At 39.2% G+C, this 23,110-nt stretch overlaps 1 protein-coding gene across 1 annotated transcript; it reads right to left on the minus strand.

Annotated features, from left to right (window-relative positions):
• Positions 1-154: 154 nt before the first annotated feature.
• LOC306903292 (uncharacterized protein) lies at positions 155-20,226 on the minus strand. Its single transcript, XM_079472346.1, has 10 exons — positions 20,066-20,226; positions 17,777-17,852; positions 16,982-17,106; positions 16,803-16,893; positions 16,542-16,648; positions 16,307-16,390; positions 16,150-16,217; positions 15,141-15,224; positions 5,516-5,570; positions 155-1,749 (listed from the first exon to the last, which is right to left on the minus strand). The coding sequence occupies exons 2-10, from the start codon at positions 17,799-17,801 to the stop codon at positions 694-696; spliced, it is 1,695 nt and encodes a 564-aa protein (XP_079328472.1). The 5' UTR covers positions 17,802-17,852; positions 20,066-20,226; the 3' UTR covers positions 155-693.
• Between the last annotated feature and the right edge of the window lie 2,884 nt (positions 20,227-23,110).

Raw genomic sequence — 23,110 nt, forward strand, 5'->3', positions numbered from 1 at the left:
GTGGAGAGTCTGTGCGTATATTTTATTTCCCTAGAATAGGAACAATCCACCTCAGCATCTGCTTTTTCTTTACTTGCAGTTTGTTTTCCATGTTGGATGTGTGATGCATGATCTGTCTCCATTAGCACAACACTAATACACATTACACAACATAGAAACTTATTACTGTGTTTATTAGAAAATATTCATTTTACTTTTAAAATGTAAGTGAAAAAGTCAGTGAAATAGCAAATAATAAGATGAAAATGATTTGTAAAACATAATCAGTGTGTCATGGTTAACACAAAAACAATTAAGAATACACTCGAGTATTACAGAAATGATTATCATAGTAAAGTATATTAATAAGACTGAAGAAGAATATTCTCATATTTTTGGATATCACAATATTACCGTGGAATGATTTACATGTTACCTCTCATTTATTTATCCACAATTCACCAAAAACTGATTATAAAACATGCCCCAAAAAACAGTAATTGATAAATGCTTACTCATAATCAAAGAAAATATTATAAAATAATATTAATGCTATCACTGTAAAGATTTAAAAAAATTCGTCCTGTAAAAAACACCATATAAAAGTGACTTGTCTTGATATATTCACAAAAACCCCTGACTCCAGAATACCTGATTTCTACAAAAACCATAAAAGCAGTAAGATGTTGCCCAATTTTAGGACTCGAATCATATCTATATGTTTAAACTGTTTAAACCGTTGTCTATAACCACGGCCCCTTTTAGTTCATCTCTTGTTTTTTGTATTTCCTTCTGAACATGACAAAGCTCCTTATGTGTTTTCCTCATCTCTGCAATGGATTTGAGAACACTGGATTTGACCTTTTCTGGATCATCTACATTTCCCTGTCTCATCTGGTGTATGTCTACAGAATCCATCACTATGAATGTAACATCAAGAAGGACTAACAGTCCACTTAACACACCTGAGACTGCTTCTGCTACGACTCGGCCTACTCTTGCAGTCTGAGTGACAATTCTGCTAATATTTGCCAACAGACCCAAATTCATGAGTTGTGCTGCACAAAAAACATTACCTTTGCTTAAATTGCACGATATTTGTATGTTTTCGACAGAGTTGACAAAAAAATCACTGAACTTTAAGATTTTTTTCACTTCCTTTCTCAGTGTATTCAGCGTTGTGAGAATTGGTTCGCTTGTGGAAATATACTTCTGCTGAATTTTTTCAAGGCTCTCTCTAAATGCTCTTTGTTGTATAGTATCAGTAATGGTGGAAGCAGCTCCTGTTACTCCTCCTGCAACTCCTACTCCAACACCAACACCAGTTACAATCAAAGATGCCCCAAGAGTGAAAGGTGCCAAAATTACACCCACTAATGCAGTGATTCCACCAGCTGCTCCAATCACTGAACCTGACAGACTCCCTGCTGTGGCGCTGTAATGTGCAGACTCCATTAAATCTGTTATTCTTCCCCATTCACTAACTAAAATCTCCATGTCTTTATAGTGATTGTTGTAGGCCTCATCAAAGGCATTGATGGAATTCATGAGACTCCGTTGCAGTGCACGTGGAGTACTAATGTTTCTGTCTACTGCATTCCTCAGGAATGGTTTTGCTAGAATGTCTTCAGCTGAAGGTCTTTCCTTAGGGTCATGGCTGAGCATCTGTCTGATTAATTTTCGTAGTTCCTCTGAGTATTTTTCAGAGATGTAAGGGGGGATTCCATCCATGCTGTCTTTATGAACTTTTTCCCGCTGCTCATAATTTGCCTGAGTAGGGGGAAAAAAGATAAGAATCTGGTTAATGTCAAGCCCTTTTTCATGCGTCATAGTGGACGTGATAAAGCGGCGCGAATGTATAAATGGGAACATTTTCATTTTATTTTGGGCATGTTTTCGACGCATGATCTCACAGATCATGACTTCCGCTTCTCACAGATCATGACCTCCGCTTCCTGTTCTCTCCTTGACTGTGGCTGAATCGATTTGTTTGTAACTCTCTTTAACATTAGTTTATTTTATTAGTAGTATACATTGTTACTTATCACTGTCGTTGCTAACTTATCCTGTCCTGGGTGAAGTTCTTAAACCAAAATATTTTATTATCTCAGCGCTGTTAGCATAGCATAAGCATTTCTGTTTACACCGTTAAATATCATCTCGCCTTCTAGTTGTCTTTTGTGCTAACTGTTTCTCTTTTAAGCGTATATACTAAGATTCATCAAGCAAACTTGGTTAATTGGAATTACTCTTTAAACCTGGTGAGTTATGGCTTCTCCTCTTATTATTGTTACTTGCATGCGTCACTCAGTGACGCACCGACTGAAACCTGCTGAAAGCGCCTCGTGTTATCGGTGAATCTTTTGTTCGGAACGTTAACATAGAGGCACCAGCCACCATAATCAATGTCTACCGGCAGCCAGAGTGCCTGACATCAAGTCAAATTTAAATGTGCTGGCTCAGGCTAATTGTAAATTCGGTAAGATTGTAATTCACATCGGCACAAATGATGTTCGACTCCGTCAATCGGAGATCACAAAAGATAATATTAAAGAGTTCACGAGTTCGCCCTTGCCGATAAACAGCTCCTTGTTAGGATTGATTGTTAAAGCATGGGCATGAAGGTTATGCGTATTTGGCGTGTTGTGCAGGGAGTGGGCTCCTAGCTCGCCGGATCTATCCGAACCCGGAGCACTCTACCCTGGTTAGGGCATTGAGGCATAGAGCTTGGCTTGAGCCCAGAACACACCCCCCAAATGCAAATAGAGCTGGACAGCCGCCGGAGTACGCATACCCCCCCAAATATGCCATGATGGGTGTAACGGAGGTGCAACCCAAAATTTTGTAAAAACGAGAGGATGAGGGCCCGTTGGGGCTGTCGCTGCTGCGATACTTGCTTCATGTGGGTGGTATCTGCTGTGGCATAGCACGAGTTGGAAACACGTGCCCCTGTGGGGACGGTCGCTGTTACAATACTGGCATCCTGGGGAGTGGTGTCTGCTGCTGCAGAGCACTAGATGGAAGCTCGGGCCCCTGCGGGGGCGGTCGCTACTGCAATACTGGATTCATTGCTGGTGGTGTCTGCTGCTACAGAGCACTTGTTGGAACTTCGGGCCCCTGCGGGGGCGGTCGCTGCTGCGATACAGGCTTCATTGCTGGTGATGTCTTTTGCTGCAGAGCACTAGTTGGGAGCTCGGGCCCCTGGTTGGAAGCAAGTGGCAGCAGCAGCGACAAAGAATTGTGGTCCGGAGACCAGCGCTTATGTCGCCAGCGGAGGCAGCCTCACGCTGGAGAGCCAAGAGCCCGGGGCGGGAAAGGTGAATCTAATGGCAGCCGCTTTTGCGTCTAACGCAGACAGGCTTGCGCTAACGGCGGTGGCAGTATAGAAGAATTGTGGTCATCCTTGTGTAAACATCCTTAACATTTATTCTGGCTATTGTATATAGGCCTCCAGGGCACCACACAGATTTTTTCAAAGAATTTAGTGGGTTCTTATCAGAACTAGAACTAGCTGCAGTCCTTGTTGTTGGTGACTTTAACATCCATATAGATAACGATACAGATGCTTTAGGAATGGCTTTTAAAGACACTCTTAACTCCATGGGAGTTAGACAACATATGTCTAATATTATTATTAGAGAAAATATTATACCTATGCAACCAGAAGTGAAACCCGCTGAACAAACGACTAACTACAGCGCCCCTAAGGAGAAATTGCACTACATTTACTCATTTGGCAGACGCTTTTATCCAAAGCGACTTACAAGTAGTTTTTTACAGTGGCACATTACACATTACTGCAGAGCAATCAGGGGTAAGGTACCTTGCTCAAGGGCACTTCAGTCATGACCTGCTGGCACTGAGATTCAAACCGGCAACCTTCTGATCACAAGCCCAACGCTCTAACCACTAGGCCACAGTCCGGGAGGCAGACACACTCTTTCAGTTTGATAATAAAATAATATAAACCTCTGAGGGTATAGGCTGCACTAGTTAGATCAAATGGAACCAGGAACACTTCCAATAACAACTGATGTACTTGTTGCATCCTAGAGTGCAGAACAGTACTCTACTCTCAGCCAGTCTTGTCTCATTGTTCCAAGGTTCCCACAGCGAGCAAGATGCAGTTCATGCCCAGACCTGACAAGAGCTGAGATGATAGAGCTGGATAAAGAAGGACACAGGGACTTCACGCGTCTTCACTACAAAATTTCAACTGCTATAAGAACAACTGATAATCTTACATAATTTTTTATTTGTTTGGCCTTGTTGAGCAAGCACTGTCGAGTTTGTGCAGAGGCTGCAGCTTTTTCCAGAGGGTAACTGGACTCCCCTGGTTAGGCCTGGTTTCTGTAAACAATGTATGTTGTGAACCAATCCTATCTGTTAAAGAAGCCTAACGTTAACTTACAAAATTAAAAGTTTTTTAGGGATCCTAAAAACATGGCTAAACAGTGAAACATTTAAAACATGATGCTTCCTCCTTGTTTATTTATAAAGTTTGTGTAAAGTACACCTCCTTAGAATGTTAGAATGAAATAGGGGATCTCTCCCAACACTGTTTATATTTATCTAAGGTAAGAAAACGCTGGGAAAACATTACATTTACGTAAAATTTAAAAGTGTAACATTATAGAGTAGGTAGATGTGGTGGCTCGTCATAGTGCCACACATTTGTGAACTGTAAATGTGCTTCACAATCTCATTCGCTCACATTTCAGTTACACACATTTACTTACTTTTTCATATTTATTTAGAATACACAGTTTATTTAATTTCAAATAGTTTATTGAAAATCAACATGCTTACTAGTTGGGGGCACACAATTTAGTTCGCTTTATTGATATATGTTTCTTTTGAGTTTGAGTAACCGTCTTGTGGAGCAGCAGAGATGGGGTCCAGCACTTTCTGAGTGGTCCGTCAGCAATTAAAATCAGCTGTGCTCACACAACAATATCATATGACCTTAGAAGACTCAAAATGAAATGTTACCTGTTTGTATAGTGTTTTTGGTCAGTGTCTGCAATAAATACCTGTGTTTTTATAAAATACCTTGTTGCGTGTTTATGTGTTTGAAAAACATGTAGTTTTAGGGTAGGAGTGGGGTTAGGTGCTCTAAAATATTTATTAAAGTACAAATAATAAGTATTTATAAAATCGAGGCAAATCGTGACACTGACACGCATTTTCTAGAAGACCAATATAGTACTTATCTTTAGCGACACCAGTGGACTTTTGCGTCTCAAACTTTAGCAATATGTACCGGATGCTACGTATTTTGTGCGGTGTAAAAAGTGTACAGTATAGCTTTCCTGTAGCTCAGTGGTAACAGCATGGCGTTAACAATGCCAAGGTTGTGGGTTTCAATCCCAGGGGATAGCACATACTGTACTTAGAAACAAATGTATAAGATAAAGTAATGTAAGACACCTTGGATAAAAGTGTCTGCCAAATGCGTTAATGTAAACATAATGTACAGAGGTACGTATTTCCTATGAGACCAGAACTTATTGTAAATAAATAAGAAAATACTCACCCATACATCGAGCATGCAGAGATCATGAAGCAACCATCCCAATGACCATATGTCACTAAAACAGCCAATACATAAAATTACAAGACACATGTGTACAGTAAAAACAATATTGTGTAACCTACTTAAATATTGTAACGATACAGCACATTGTATTTGAGAGTAATTTTAAAGCTTTTTTTATCATAGTTCTATTAATATAGTACTTATTTCAGTTTAGTTTCATTAATGTACATTGCATAGAGAATGACTTGCAATATGTATTTTAATGAAGGATTTGGCCCGATAAAAAGCTCATGTACTTGTACTCGTAATGACACACGGATACCAAAGACCAATACTACATGACTGTGAAGAGTCACCCCTGGTTCAATCAGCGTCGCCATGGAAACGGAGGAAATTAGAGTGGCACACCTGCCGATCGTCACCAACTGCAACCACTTCTCAGCGGCTACAAAAGCAACTGAGACAAGGAATGTGAGCAACTGATTCGGCTTCAACATTAAAAAGCATAATTTCAGCAAAATCAGATAGAGAAGACCTGCTAGCCGAATGTATACATTATTGTACAGATTCAAAATGGAAGGTATAAATGTACAGATTCAAAATGGAAGGTACAAATGTACAGTCATGACTGCCAACGAGGAGGCCATATGCCCAGGACCCTCTGAGGGTTTCAGGGGGCCACTGACTGCACCGACTGCGCGTGCTCTCATGAGGCAGGCTGTTACGTTAACAGATTCTAGTTCCATACTAGGACAAGAGGTGCTCCATGCACAAGGTCCCTGTGCGTAAACAACAGATCTCACAAATGGGCCAGTAAGCCAGTCTTCGGGTCGATAACCACGAACCAACCCTGGTGTCGGGCGAACTCCAGGGTGTGCTTCTGCGATCACCGCAGATGAAGCTCAGAACCCCACCTTAATTTTGGACGACGAAGTAGGGGCCGTAACCCCAGCTCCTTCTCGAGAAGGGTGGTAACCTCGGCCCGAAGCACGGTTATGTTCTTTCCTTTGACTGAGGTAAGAGAATGTTGCGAAACTTGGACGTGGTGACTGGCCAAACAGATCGCATAGCCAAGACAAATCATCCTCACTACCAATAGTGACGTGCTGGGGAGCTGTGACCAGCCCCCTAGACAGCGCGACAAGGGAACTAGCGAGTGATCTGCTTCATCGCCCCCGTGAGGGGAGGTTCTGTGGAGGGCAGCACAGCAGGTACATGCCTTAAGTCCTCCCGCCAAACGCACCGTAGAATAGAGAGTGCGGAGGGCTGCGGAAATGGCATGCGCAATGTCGAGTTGAGGCTGTTGCATCCCATGGGCACTCAGGGAGAAAGCGAGTCTGCTTGAGACAAAAACAGGCACCAGGCCCGAGAAGGGCACATCTTGAGGTGGGACGTGTCCTGGAAGTGGCCAGTACCTTCCCAGTGCGGCTCGTCAACGATGATATGCCTGGAGCAGCGCCCGACATCCTGAGTCTCCCCAGGTGGTCCCTGTGAGACCACTACCTGGAGGTCTGCTGACGGTGGGTCTGCTTTCTTGACATCTCGCCTCTGCACAGGTAAAGCCAAAAGTGTCTCTCTTGAACCACCAAAGCCACAGATAGTCGCCATCTGAAGTTGCAACTGAATTCTCTTCCTCTGCACGCTGTGGCGTGGTTCCACTATGGGACAGTCTGACGACGCCCATAGGAGACAGGTTCGGGGTCGGGAAGGTCCGTGGCAATGACTATGACAGATTTTACGTCCATAAGACCCTGCCTATCACCACCACAGCTTGCTGCCACAGATGGCTTAGGAGCCGCTGTCGAGCAGGAAGCGGACTGTGTTGTGGTTGTGTCCTTGCGAACTCAACCAGCTGTAACCGCAATAACGATGTGCCGGTAATTAACGACCTGTGCCTCAGTGCAGGGATGTGGTAATATTTTTATAATTTGACAACAGAGTATATTGTTTACCTTCGTAAGCTAAAGTAGATGTGCTAGTACAATTGTGCTACTTATAAAAAGATTTAACTTCATAAAAAAATAGTACCTCAATTTAAGTAGACCTAAAAACTAAAGAAAAAAGGAACTGTAAGATACTGGTTTATTAACATAATTGTACATTAGCTCTGCTTTCAATACTGTCATCCCTTCCAAGCTAATCATCAAACTTGGAAACCTAGGCATTGACAACTCTACCTGCAACTGGATTATGGATTTCTTGACGAACAGGCCTCAGTTTGTTAGGTTAGGCCACATCTGCTCCACCACCATCACCCTCAACACTGGTGTACCACAGGGCTGCTTACTGAGCCCCTTTCTCTACTCCCTTTACACACTCAACTGCAGGCCTGTGAACGGATCTAACTCCTTCATGAAGTTTACAGACGAAACAACCAGAGCCGCCGCACCCACCACGCCCACCACGTGCATCACGCGCTGTGCGTAGGGCACCAAGTGATGAGGGGGCACGAAAAAAATATTTTTTTCATTAGGCTATAGAAATATTATTAGGCAGGCACATTTTAGCCATGTATATGTAAAAAAAAAACACCCGAACAATCCCATATCACCCCCCCACACCACAACCGCCCATGTACGGCAGCGCCGGTTGATCGCGCGTGTGCCTGACGCAGTTTGACAGACAGTAGCCTAGGTAACTTATTTGAAAATGGCCCCGAAAAAGACAGCAGGAGTCAAGATCAGAGAAAAGAAGAAACTGCGAGATGATGCACGTGCATCACTTGCAGGTAAGTCCATCTTTAATCAACTTAAATTCGGGAAATGTGCATGTGCTGCTACTAATCGTAATGCGCCTCGTACTTGCTGACGTATGTTAGCAAACTTTGTTGCTATAACTTAAATTTCGGTGCAGCTTGCAATCTGAATTGAGATTTTACTGTTAAACATTGAAAGTTTTTTTGTTTTGCTATTCTGTTTACTGACGAAAAGTTTGCACTTTCAAATGTGTAGTGTGTGTTGGCTATTCTACATATGTTCTACATAAAGTCAGCAAAGCTGTGAAGATTTTACTTTATTTATTTAGTGTTCTTACGTTTTATACTGTCATGCTGCTATTGTGTTATTGGTATTGAGTTATATGTTTGGTAATAAAAAGCAAAACTGGCAAAAAAAATTAATTTCAGGGTGGGGGGGCATCATAATGGAATTATGCTTAGGGCACCAAAATGGCTAGCAGCGGCACTGGATACAACGTTGATTGGTCTCATCAGCAACAACGATGAGAATGCATACAGGGAGAAGGTCCGGCACCTGGCCATACGGTGCTCAGACAACAACCTGCTCCTTAACACCTCCAAGACAAAGGAGATCATCGACTTCAGGAAGGCGAAAGGAGGAACACACGACCCCATCCAGATTAATGGGATGGCTGTTGAACGTGTTTCCAGTTTTAAGTTCCTGCGGACTCATATTTCGGAGGACCTGTCCTGGACCACCAACACCTCATGCCTGGTCAAGAAGGCTCACCAGCGTCTCTTCTTTCTGAGGACACTGAAGAAGAACCAGCTGTCTTCAACTATCCTGGTGAACTTCTATCGCTGCATGATAGAGAGCATCCTGACCAACTGTGTCACAGTCTGGTACGGGAACTTTTCTATTGCTGAGCGCAAGGCACTGCAGTGGGTGGTGAAAACAGCCCAGTGCATCACAGGGACTACACTTTCTCCCATTGAGAAGATCCAGAAGAAACGCTGTCTGCGTCGAGCTCGCAGCATTCTCAAGGACTCCTCTCACGACGCTCATAGACTGTTTACTCTCCTGCCTTCCGGTAGGCGCTTCCGGTGCCTCCAGACAAGAACCAGCAGACTAAGAAACAGCTTTTTTCCCAGAGCTGTTTCATTATTGAACTCTGCCCCCCACTGATTCCACTACCTCTCATACCTTTAACTTCAATGTTGCTATAACATTGTTTACATTCCACTACAGGGCTGCCATGCATGACTGAACTGTACACACCCGGGACCCGTTTCAATAAGGAGGTTCAAGCAACACTGAGTTAAAATATGAACTCTGAGTTGATTTACTCAGATAATCGCTACTCTGAGTTTTCTGTTTCAGAACAGCTGGTTTCAATCAGTTCAATCCACTCTGAGTAAGTTCACTCTAGGTTACGCGTGTTCATCGCGGCTTTAAAAAGCCATCATCAATTGAGCGAAGATAACACGATTCACCATGGCAACGCAACGTGACCAAAAGCGCTCCGTTTAATTCCTTTCAGTCGAATTGGAGGCACTATATATATGTGTATATATATACACATTTACATGTAAGAGATATTATATATATATATATATATATATATATAAACACATATATACCTAAGATTTTTGTCATGTAGGTGCAATCCTTCTGCAATAAAAAGAACATGGCAGCAGCTGAAAATAAAATATAAAAACATCATTTAGTCCGGTGAGTTTAAATGCTCTTGCTTGTAGGATGCCTGACTGGGAAATGTTTGATATATTTAATAAACTGGCCTTGAAAGTTATGAGGATATGAGAACCGAGCACTGTGGCCAGCAGCGGCTCGCCCATAGAGGGCGCTGGGGCGCCGACCTCCCTGCCAGTTTTTTATTTGTATTTGTATTTTTTTTTAATTGTATTTTTTTAATAATCTCTCATTTTGAAAAATAATCTGTGTTAATTACATGATATTAATGGTTTTACTTTAGAATGTGTTTAGAACTCTCCAGAATGATATTTGCATGTTAGTGTAGTAGTAGTAACCAATAGGCTATCTTCCCTGGGCTCCAGTTCGCTCAGCCCTACAGTGCTGGAATTTAAGCCAATGGTTCCCCGGTTGCTACGCAAAAAAGTTTATATTTCGCCAATCATCGTCGTCTAATTTTAAGGTTCAGGGGCTCTGAAAATATCGCCCGTAGTACCAAGATTAGAGCAGTGCACCACGGGACATTTACCTCAGAGCGGAGTGCGAGTGCAGTATGGCGGCGCCGGCGACGTTGAATAGCATTAATGTATTCGTGGGAGTTAATCTTGCCCCAAATTCAGTTAAATCTCTACACCTGTATCCATTCAAAAGAAGAACATTAGCGGAAAAACTAATTGTAAAAGAACTCGGACCAGACAAGCCAGAAGTGAATATAACCCAACAGGCGCGAGAAAAGGAGAAAACCTACAAGAGAACCTTTTCCCGAGTTTGGTTCGATCGAAAGTTTTGGCTTACTAGCTGTGGTTACGCCAATGCAATCTTTTGCTTCCCTTGCTTACTGTTTAAAACAAGTGCTTGTGATAGCTCGTGGACACAGACAGGGGTGACAGACCTGAAACATATGTCAGAACGCATTAAGAAACATGAACGGGCAAGAGTGCATATGGACAACTCTGTGAAGCTAGCCATTAGCATAGCCACACAGCTAGATGAGGGACACCGCATTGCCATAAGAAGGCACAACGAGGAGGTGGACAGGAATCAGCATATTTTGTCAAAGATCATTGATGCTGTGAAATTTTGTGGTGCCTTTGAACTTGCTTTGCGTGGTCACGATGAGTGACGCATCAGAAACCCTGGCATTTTCCTGGGTCTAATTGATCTTATGGCCTCAATCGACCGTGAGTGTGTTGGTGCACCTGGAGAACGCCACTGTTTTTAAAGGCACTTCACTCACCCCCCCCCCGCATTCACTCCATCTACCTCTCTCTCTCACACACACACACACAAACACACACACACACCCTCCCGCATTCACTCCATCTATCTACCTCTCTCTCTCACACACACACACAAACACACACACACCCTCCCGCATTCACTCCATCTACCTCTCTCATACACAAATCTGTCACAGACACCATATCTTAGTCTCTCTCTACTCTTTACTCTCTCTTTCTCTCTCTCTCTCACACACACACACACTCACCCTCTATCTATCTCTCCAACTCACTCACTTTGAAACACACACACACACTCGCTGTCATTCTCTTACTCACTCAGTCACACACACCACATTTCACACACATTTGCCATTAAAATATTGATCTCAATAGTAATGTAACTATGCTTGCTTTGTTTTTGTTTTTTTCACTTTTTTCCTATCTGGACACTGAGCAATGTAACTTGTTCATTATCATTACCTGTGAGATTTGATTTTTACATGGCAGTTCAATTAATATTGTCTTTTTAGACCATTGGTATTGACTGGGTTGATTCTTTTATTGGTATAGGCAAGGGACATGGACTTAAATGCACCAGAATGCAGGAAATCGCATCTATGAAAATAAAAAAATTGCCCACACACAAACAGCCCCACCTAAAATATTTTTCACCAGCCGCCACTGACTGTGGCTATAGAAGACAAAAAACTGGCCATGCTTGCCCCTGCTCCAGCTATGTGTAATGGAGGCCAGCTAGAGATGCTCTAGCGACAGACATAATAAGGACTGCGGTCGTTAGGCTCGTGGTTAGAGCGCCCGTCTCTCGTTCTGACCGATGGCAGTTCGAAGCCCGCGCAGAGTGGGGCGAGTGGGACTTTTTAAATGTGCACCCAATCACATTGGGAAATCCTAAAGGGTATTTGAATTATTAGAGTTGGCAGCAAGAGCACATTTATTTGATCAGCTTATTCAGAAAGACGTACACCATTCACCTGCAATCCTATGAAACTCCTCTTTGATGGTTCTCAAAGGAAACTTAACACAAATGTATATAAAGTGCTTGAGAGCGATGCACACTTTTCTTACTGCTCTGCATACAGTTGCCTTGCTAACGTGTTCTGCATCCCCGGTGTTATATAGAAAGCTTCCATTAGCAAAGACACATAAAGGCCATACAGACAATCTGCTCAGATGTAAGAGCGCAGCCATGAAGAGTGAGGTTTGTGATGTAAGGATGAAGCAGATTATGAATATATTTAATGGACTGTAAAGAAAAACTGTGCCGCTCAAATAAAGAATCCTCCGCATACGATAAAACATCCAAACGTGGCTTCACCATATATTCTCTCCCAACGTAAATTTAACTCTCTCTGAATGAATGCAGCTTCCTCATCTACGGGTTCCTGAATAAACGGACATTTAATGTCTGTGTTACGAACTTGTGCGCGATTAAGGAAAACGAATGAAAAAACAAATGGCGAAGGCAATTTCAACACCGCTCGCGCTTCTAAAAAGGGGCGGAGATTGTAACAAACCTCGGGTTAGTGGAATAAAACCTGCTCCTGACCAGGTTAGGTTCACAGAGTAGGTTACTATGCTTACTCACTCTAAGTATAAGATACCTTGATTTCTGAAACCGTCTTGACTTACCCCGCGGTCACGGGTTTGATATACCTCGCGTTCTGAAACTGAAAACGTCTCGGTTACGTCTGTAACCACGTTGTGAGAGACCGCCGCCATCTTCCTTTATACCCGTATGCACGGGGCGGAGACTGGCGTGCGCGTCCATTCGCCAAGCCCATTGGCGTTTCATAATTAATTATCTCGGAGAAGGTAGGTTCTCAAGATCAAACCCCAGTCAGTCTCTCACAACGTCGAGAGACCGACTGAAGGGGAACCCAGAGTATCCCGTTTTCTGGGGTTAACTTACTCTGAGTTTGCACTTACCCTGCTTTCTGAAACGGGTCCCAGTACTTCATGTTATCTGCTCTACCGGACTGTTTACACACACACAGCATCATTTGCACTCTATACTGCTCACTTGCACACCAGAAATATTATACTGAACGCTCATTTGCACTAATGGACCACTTTCATAACTGCATAAACTCATCTACTGCACTGTAACTTCAATAACTGCATCTACTCATCTATTGCACTGTAACCTTATTAACTGCATTAACTCATCTTCTGGGCTGCAACTTATTAACTGCATTAACTAATCTACTGCACAGTAACTTCAATAACTGCATCTACTCATCTATTGCACTGTAACTTCAATAACTGCATTAACTAATCTACTGCACTGTAACCTTATTAACTGCATTTACTCATCTTCTGGACTGCAACTTATTAACTGCATCTACTCATCTATTGCACTGTAACTTCAATAACTGCATCTACTCATCTATTGCACAGTAACTTCAATAACTGCATTAACTAATCTACTGCACTGTAACTTCAATAGCTGCATCTACTCATCTATTGCACTGTAACTTCAATAACTGCATTAACTCATCTACTGCACTGTAACTTCAATAACTGCATCTACTCATCTATTGCACTGTAACTTCAATAACTGCATTACTAATCTACTGCACTGTAACTTCAATAACTGCATCTACTCATTTATTGCACTGTAAATTTAATAACTGCATCTACTCATCTATTGCACTGTAACTTCAATAACTGCATTAACTAATCTACTGCACTGTAACCTTATTAACTGCATAACTGCATCTACTCATCTATTGCATTGTAACTTCAATAACTGCATTAACTAATCTACTGCACTGTAACCTTATTTACTGCCTTTACTCATCTTCTGGACTGCAACATATTAACTGCATTAACTCATATACTGCACCGTACCTTTAATAGCTGCATAACTCATCCGCTGCACTGTAACTTCAACAACTGCATTAACTCACATATTCACCTACTTTAATAGCTAATGTCTATAATTTATGCACACTTAAGTCACTTGCACTATTGTTTATTATCTGTTCATATCCACCTGTACATTAATGTTCATAGTTTATAGCCATCTGTATATATTGTTCATGGTACATACCTACTGTCATATTGTCAAAGAACATACCTACTGTAAAATATTTTCATAGTCCATGCCCACTGAATAATATTTTCCTAAAATTGTGTTCTGTATTTATTCACTGTATATCCTGCATTTGCTAATTGCACTTCTGGTTAGACCTAAACTACATTTCGTTACACTGTACTTGTACATGTCATGAAACTGCTCCGAGACAGGCAGGTCAGATCCAAATGCAGCTTTATTTCAAAGAATGGTCAAACAGGCAGTGATCAACAACAGCGTCAGGTATGTCAGGGTATATCCAAAATCAGAAACGGTAACAGGCAGAGGTCGGGGCAGGCAGCAGAGAATCAGATAACAAACAGTCCAAGATAAAACACGGCAGGAACAAACACAGGGAAATCGCTCGGAAATGTCAGACAGGCTAAACAAGACTTCGCACGCAGTGTGTGAATAAGTGCACATGGTATATATAGAGTGAGATTAACAGGGTGATGAGATACAGGTGAATGTAATCAGTGATGATGAGTCCGGGAAGATGTAGTTTTGTGAGTGAATGATAAGTTTGATGTGGAGTGCCCTCTGCTGGTTTTCAAGGGCACTCCAGCTGGTGATTGTTACAGTATATGTGTAATGACAATAAAGTTTAATCTAATCTAATCTAATTATACAGGCATCGTTATGGGCGGGCACCAGATTTTTTTATTTATTTATACAGTATATAATGTTTTTCTTTCATTTATCTATAATAATATTATATTATCTATTATAATCTATGTAAAGCTGCTTTGCAAATTGAAAATTGTGATAAGCGCTTAATTCATAAAACTCAATCTACATGAATCCGTTATTTAGTCTATAAAACAAAGTCATTAACAATGGCACCATTCACTGTTTATACCTGTTTCTATTTGAATTTCAATATTTTATATATATTCAGTTGTCCAAAAACATACCTCTTTGAATTATATCTTGTCTTTTTAACTTCTGGGCTGATATAGAGCTTTCCACCCACTACTGATGTAGCATATTCATCAGCTCTGCAAAGGAATAACAATGCAAACAGAACTACAAATTATTACTATAAAGTTAATATAGTATATTTAAAACTATAAACATTCAAAATAATTCACCGACTTTGAATTATAAGGTTCTATCTTATATTGGTCAAAATTGAGTTATTCACATATCATTCTATGACAACTTCTTTACATTTTGCTTGTTTTTTTATGTGTACATTTTGTGACTTTTTTTAAAGAAAACTAAAAGTTTCTTTAGTGCTATGATGTTCTATCAGCACTTTGAATGCACACAAGAGGACAAATCAGTATCAGATCCTCAGTGACGGGGAATATCTGAAGAAACATTGCAACACAAAACAATGTTTAAAAGAAACCTCAAGGTTGACTGTTTTATTGAGTCTCTTATCAATCAGAGCAGCTAAAACAACAGTATTTTTTGTATTGAGGAGATTAATTTTTTTAAACAACACAACACTAGCCAGCAGCGTTAGCTTCATAATGTGTTTACATAGACTCTTATAATGCAGTTAATGCCAAATATTCACCAACGTTAAGAGTCTTGGTTACAACAATAAATATGTTTTTCATTTGATCTGTCCCACCTTCTTCGAATATAACATTGATACAACAATAAGCACGTCCTTTTATGTACAACTGGAACAACTGGAACATTCATTTGCTTTAATGAATGTTTTGCAGATAGAACACTTATAATTCTAAACAGAAAGTATTTTTTTCAGAATCAGTGGGTTTTATCTGCGTTTGACCTGTCCCAAAATATATTTTCATGTATAAAATAGATTTCTTGCTCATATAATTTTTTTGAGATATGAAATGTAAAAACTTTAAAGCTTAATATCTCAAACTATACTGAGACCTTATAATTCCAAGGCGACATATTTTCATTTGATTCATCACTTCATATTACTGTTTTTTTGCTTACCTTTGCAATATTGTTGAGCTTCCAAAATCTCCTACAGTGATGTAACGATGTTCAGTCAGAAAGATATTCTACAATGGCAACAAAAATCTCTGAAGTCTTACAGATTTGATTTAGTGATATGTCATGATCTGATTTATTTTGGTTTATTGGTGCATACCTGAGGCTTAATATCGCGATGAAGAATATTTCTCTCATGAATATACCGCAGAGCCAGACAAATCTGAACCAGCCAGGTAATAATCTACACACATGGAGACATCCAAATGAATGATTTGCGTGCAATGCAAACTAAATCATACTAAAGAAATGGTTTCAAATCTTACATTCTGTAAAGTGTCATGTATGGGTTGGTAAGAGAATAATATCTACAGTATGCATGTATGCATAAGAACCTGTTCTTCTTCAAAATAACGTTCTTCTTTCTTTATTTCCATGGTTTTTGAAAGATCACCTCCTTCACAATACTCCGTCACAATATAAAAGCGTCCTGCTTCTCCATCTAAATAAATGAATATCCAGTCAGAAAATAATTTAACTCATAATTTAATCAAAATTTAACTTAATTTTTATCTTTATGCAGATGTTTTTAGTTCCTTCTTCAATCTCTATTGTGATTACTAGGAATTAAAAACATCAGTAAAAAAAAGAAAAACCTTCAAAAGAGTCCACATATGTAACAATATATCCAAAGTTTACAGTTTTCAAGATCTCGACTTCCATTTTGACAGTATCCAGCTCCTTTTTCTAAAAGGAAGATACATTTAAAAATTACACTCTTATTGGAAGGAAAACGATATCGGTTCTGTGGTCAAATACTTTAGTAAATGCTTACATTTCTGGAATTCATCTGTTTGATCACATAAAGATCTCCCTCTTTGTCTTTCACCAGAAACATGATTCCTGAAAATCCTCCTCCAAGTTCTTTCTCTATGGTGTATCCATGTTCTTTTAGCACTCCTATAATCAAGATTTAAGAAAATTTCTACAAAATCTGGGTCTCAAGTTTAATAAGCGTCCCTCATACCTGTGGTAACAGTAAGCAACGGTATCTGCAGATCTTATATTGATGTAACTACACACATGTAACAACCCACTGAATGGTATGTGTATAACTACAAATGTGTATTGGTAACAACACTTTTTGGTAAATAAAGTATAACACTTATATTAAGAAAAACATTGCTGTGGGTGTTATTACTCTGATGTTGATGATCATAGTTTTGATCAAAGGATTTCACTTTAAATTCAGGGGGGTTCATTTGTATCAAAACTGAAATTAGAATCTGGTCTAAACTAATAACCTTCGCTCTTTCAGTTTGCCCAGTGGTACTTTTTCATTTTCTGGAACATTTCCATTGGTTTCTATAGCAATGACACTGTGGGGTTTGCAATTAACATTCTCTCTTACAACCTATATGTGTAGCCAAGACACTGGACTATGAGTTTAATTAGGAAGAATCAGCTGTTTGTATTCAATGTTTAATATTTATTTCAGTCCTTCTCTGACTCCAGTCTACTGTGATCTACAATTACTCTCAGATTGTGATTCAATCTAAAGGCAATTCAATGCTTTATGCTGCTTGCAAAAACTGATGCTGCTCAAATTCAATGTGAAATGAAAACTCACTTATGATACCAGGAGGAATGTCCATGTTGGGATCTGAGGCACTGCTGTCAGCACTGGTGATTGAGAGCCCACGACACTGAAAAATGAGAAAAGAAGAGTTGGAGAAACGTGCAAAAGATGTTGTCACATCTTGTTAAGCAGTAGCGGTTTTAGGCACGGGCGGGATTTTTTCATGTCACATGGGGGGCGGCACCGGCACGAGCAGTAAAAAATTTAACTCCGGAATCGGATTTCTATGATCTATCATTCATTCATTGTGTGGGGAATCGGCCACTTGGCGCCCCTGCATGCTGAGAAGGTGCCGTGCGTGTGAATGGGAAAGGGGAGGGGCGCACGCAGGGGATAGTTCACCTCTGGGTGTTCAAACCGAACGCGAATGAAGCGTTAAGCGCGAGTGATTTACATGTTAAGTCAATGCAAAGACGCGATGACCTACTTGCAGTCCGAGTTGAAAAATCTGAACTTTGGCGAAAATTCGCGCTGCTAATCAGGAGCTTTCTCTAGTAGGGCCGTGCTTATTTACATTTGGTCATTTAGCAGATGCGCCTTTATCCAAAACGAAGAGTTCGAGGAGCAATAAGCGATATGTCATACAAAGAGCAATGCTTATACAAAGTTACTAGTTTCAACAAAAGCTAGACCACTACCTGTTGAGAGAAAGAGGGTTAGTGTACTTTTTTTATTTGTCTGTCAAGTATTCGCCGAAGATGTGCGTTATTTGGAAGAAATTATTATGATTTAGCCAGCAGCAGAAGCCCCTCCCATGACGCGAAATTAATTAGTGGGCTAAAGTCAGTCACACACCACCTCGACTTTCTTCCAAATAATTAACGCACATTTTATCCATAATGCAATGAATACAGGCCTATGCAAAAAAAATCTGAATTGTGGGAAATGGCTAATAAAAAATAAGTAATTAAAAACGATTATGGCCGTGATTCGTTTCCTGAGTGACAGTGTTGGGGGGCGGGGGAAATTTGTTGATTGTCCAGTTCCAAATAAACAGAGATGGACAGGAAAAGGTCAAAGCCATCAGGTGCGCAAAAAACGTCTCTGTGCAATTGAGAAATATAAATTTCTCTTTCACTTATGTTGTTATAAAAAATTTGTCATAATTTTGTGTGTGTATTTTATTTTTATGTAGAAATTTTCCGGGGGGGGGGGGGGGGGTTGGGGGTTAGGGGCGATAAGGTGCAATTGTTAACAATTAGGGTTTTTCAAAAAAAAAAACTAAATAAAAACATTTTGTTTCTCTTTCGCTTCGGAGATTTTTTTTACTTATTTAAACAACTTCACAAAAATGCAGAAACTTAAACATTATCTTAAACTTGCTCAGAATGCAGACAGAACCTTATAATTCAAAAGTGTGGCGATATACATACATATATATATTCTGAGCACAAAATATTTTAAAACAAAATATCCTGTTATTTCTTAATAAATACTAAACACAGTGGCCATTTGGACAAAACTGTATTTAGATGTCAGTTTGTTTTTCCAAAAAACGCTAAATAAAAACAGTTTATTTCGCTTTCGCTTTGGAGATTTTTTAAACTTATTTAAACAACTTTACAAAAATGCAAAAACTTAATCATTATCTCAAACTTGCTCAGAATGCAGACAGAACTTTATAATCCCAATGTGGCGATATATATGTGCATGTACAAGATTTCCTGTTATTTCTTAAAAAAATACTAAACACAGTGGCCATTTGGACAAAATTGTATTTAGATGTCAGTTTATTTCGCTTTCGCTTTGGAGATTTTTAAACTTATTTAAACAACTTTACAAAAATATATATATATATATATATATGTATGTACAAGATTTCCTTTTATTTCTTAATAAATACTAAACACAGTGGCCATTTGGACAAAACTGTATTTAGATGTCAGTTAGTTTTTCCAAAAAACGCTAAATAAAAACAGTTTGTTTCGCTTTCGCTTTGGAGACTTTTTAAACTTATTTAAACAACTTTACGAAAATGCAAAAACGTATATATATATATATATTCGCACTTTTTCATGTAACTTTAATTCTTAAAACCAGATTTCCTTTTATTTCTTAATAAATACTAAATACAGTGGCCATTTGGACAAAACTTTAATTAGATGTCAGTTAGCTTTTCCTAAAAACGCTTTATAAAACTATTTTGTTTCGCATTGGCTTTGGAGATTTTTGAAAATTAGGCTACTATAGTAATGCAACATGCATCATTTTATTTTTAAATGTACATAAAAACCCAAAACACACACAAATTCATGCCGTCACATCAATAGAATTACATACCTGGTTTTAAACTCCCAATTCTTGGTTTCTTTCTGTGCTTAGATCACTCTTCAGAGAACCAGACCAAATTAATAAATTGTTTGGATGTTTTCAGAGAATGTTCTCAGCAGAGCTGTTTATTTTCTCAAAGGATGCATGTTATATAGAGTACGGAAGAGCACACAGAAAACATCTCCAAGCAATCATATGTCTAGGTTTCATCTTATAACCAAATAAGGTATAACCTTTTTACACACCCACTCGTTCTCTTACAGCTGATCAACTGCTCCTACAGGTGCCCAAAACAAATCGTAAACTCAGAGGGGACCGCGCCTTTGCTGTGGCAGCTCCAAAATTGTGGAATGATCTGCCTCTGCAGATAAAACAGGCCACTTCGTTCACTCATTTTAAATCTCTTTTAAAAACCCATCTTTTTTCTTTGGCCGTTAACACCAGGAGTTGACTTTTTGTTTATTTTTAATTGTTTTTATGTCTAGGCTGTGTTTAAATAGGTTTTGTTCATAATTTTTATTTCACATTGAAAGTCTGTGCTGTATGAGTTGTTTTTCTTGCATTTTGTTCTTTGTACAGCACTTTGGTCTACTTCGGTCGTTTTAAAGAGCTTTATAAATAAAGTTTGATTGAGTTTAAATGGCAGTGTTACTGTGTTGTGCCTATAAAGCACAATTGTATAGCGTCTAGTATTAGAAAGAGTCTTTGCAACACAATAGTCTCACTCAATGTCTCACTGAACGTCTTATCCTTTTTTAATATTAATTGTACTTTATATTGTTACAAGTTCAAAACGCAGACAAGACCCTGACATGATGCAGACGTAGGCTAATATTTCACAATAATTAAAAACTTCGTCATCACAGGGTTAGACTTGTCTTGTCTTATTTAACGCTTCTTCACTTCATCTGTAATGACTTTCTAATACAGAAAATATAAAACATATTTGTATCCTATGTGTTCCTAAATCTTTGTTCAGTCAGATCGCAAGCTATAAATATGTTAAGTTCAGACACGTTATGATCTGCCCATGTCACCATATTATTTACTTTTTTAAATGTGAGCCACATAATTAACAAGGGCCTCTTCATCACTAGGCAAGCTGTCACAGCAAAGCGGGTATCACCAGAAAGCGTGCAATCATTCAACATACAGGGCCACCAAGTGACAGTCACTCATTTCGGTCTTTTATCTTGCACTCCCGCCACACATTGTATTTCTCACGCAGAAAATCTATTTAAATTCTCTCTCTCTCTCTCTCTCTCTCTCTCTCTCTCTCTCTCTCTCTCTCCCTCTCTCTCTCTGTAACCGGGCAGGACTCAAGCGTGTCGCTCCTGGAGTTCTTAGTCGAGCCTGCCACTTATCAGCCAATTAAAAAGAAAGAAATAGGCCACACAATAGCCAATCAGAAAGTGGCACTATTGTATCTGGGTAAGATTCAACGCAACAGTTTAACAGCTGTTCACTAACAACACTTGCTCAGAACAAGTAGTTCAGGCCTAGTTATACTTTCGTTATCACACAATTACTTTCGTTATCGTTATCACACAATTTCGCTTTGGAGATTTTTAAACTTATTTAAACAACTTTACAAAAATGCAAAAACTTAATCATTATCTCAAACTTGTTCAGAATGCAGACAGAACTTTATTATCCCAATTTGGCGATATATATATATATATATATATATATGTATGTACAAGATTTCCTTTTATTTCTTAATAAATACTAAACACAGTGGCCATTTGGACAAAACTGTATTTAGATGTCAGTTAGTTTTTCCAAAAAACGCTAAATAAAAACAGTTTGTTTCGCTTTCGCTTTGGAGACTTTTTAAACTTATTTAAACAACTTTACGAAAATGCAAAAACGTATATATATATATATATTCGCACTTTTTCATGTAACTTTAATTCTTAAAACCAGATTTCCTTTTATTTCTTAATAAATACTAAATACAGTGGCCATTTGGACAAAACTTTAATTAGATGTCAGTTAGCTTTTCCTAAAAACGCTTTATAAAACTATTTTGTTTCGCATTGGCTTTGGAGATTTTTGAAAATTAGGCTACTATAGTAATGCAACATGCATCATTTTATTTTTAAATGTACATAAAAACCCAAAACACACACAAATTCATGCCGTCACATCAATAGAATTACATACCTGGTTTTAAACTCCCAATTCTTGGTTTCTTTCTGTGCTTAGATCACTCTTCAGAGAACCAGACCAAATTAATAAATTGTTTGGATGTTTTCAGAGAATGTTCTCAGCAGAGCTGTTTATTTTCTCAAAGGATGCATGTTATATAGAGTACGGAAGAGCACACAGAAAACATCTCCAAGCAATCATATGTCTAGGTTTCATCTTATAACCAAATAAGGTATAACCTTTTTACACACCCACTCGTTCTCTTACAGCTGATCAACTGCTCCTACAGGTGCCCAAAACAAATCGTAAACTCAGAGGGGACCGCGCCTTTGCTGTGGCAGCTCCAAAATTGTGGAATGATCTGCCTCTGCAGATAAAACAGGCCACTTCGTTCACTCATTTTAAATCTCTTTTAAAAACCCATCTTTTTTCTTTGGCCGTTAACACCAGGAGTTGACTTTTTGTTTATTTTTAATTGTTTTTATGTCTAGGCTGTGTTTAAATAGGTTTTGTTCATAATTTTTATTTCACATTGAAAGTCTGTGCTGTATGAGTTGTTTTTCTTGCATTTTGTTCTTTGTACAGCACTTTGGTCTACTTCGGTCGTTTTAAAGAGCTTTATAAATAAAGTTTGATTGAGTTTAAATGGCAGTGTTACTGTGTTGTGCCTATAAAGCACAATTGTATAGCGTCTAGTATTAGAAAGAGTCTTTGCAACACAATAGTCTCACTCAATGTCTCACTGAACGTCTTATCCTTTTTTAATATTAATTGTACTTTATATTGTTACAAGTTCAAAACGCAGACAAGACCCTGACATGATGCAGACGTAGGCTAATATTTCACAATAATTAAAAACTTCGTCATCACAGGGTTAGACTTGTCTTGTCTTATTTAACGCTT

The sequence above is a fragment of the Barbatula barbatula genome, assembly GCF_947034865.1.
Source record: "Barbatula barbatula genome assembly, chromosome: 14".
NCBI lineage: Eukaryota > Metazoa > Chordata > Actinopteri > Cypriniformes > Nemacheilidae > Barbatula > Barbatula barbatula.

What these genes read in the sequence shown, in the direction of transcription:
- LOC306903292 (XM_079472346.1), bottom strand. Translation starts at nt 17,801, where the DNA reads ATGGACATTCCTCCTGGTATCATAA. An exon ending in ATCGCGATATTAAGCCTCAG is followed by an intron (nt 16,218 to 16,306) that starts GTATGCACCAAT and finishes TTGCCATTGTAG; the next exon opens with AATATCTTTCTGACTGAACA. An exon ending in AGCTCAACAATATTGCAAAG is followed by an intron (nt 15,225 to 16,149) that starts GTAAGCAAAAAA and finishes ATTCCTTTGCAG; the next exon opens with AGCTGATGAATATGCTACAT.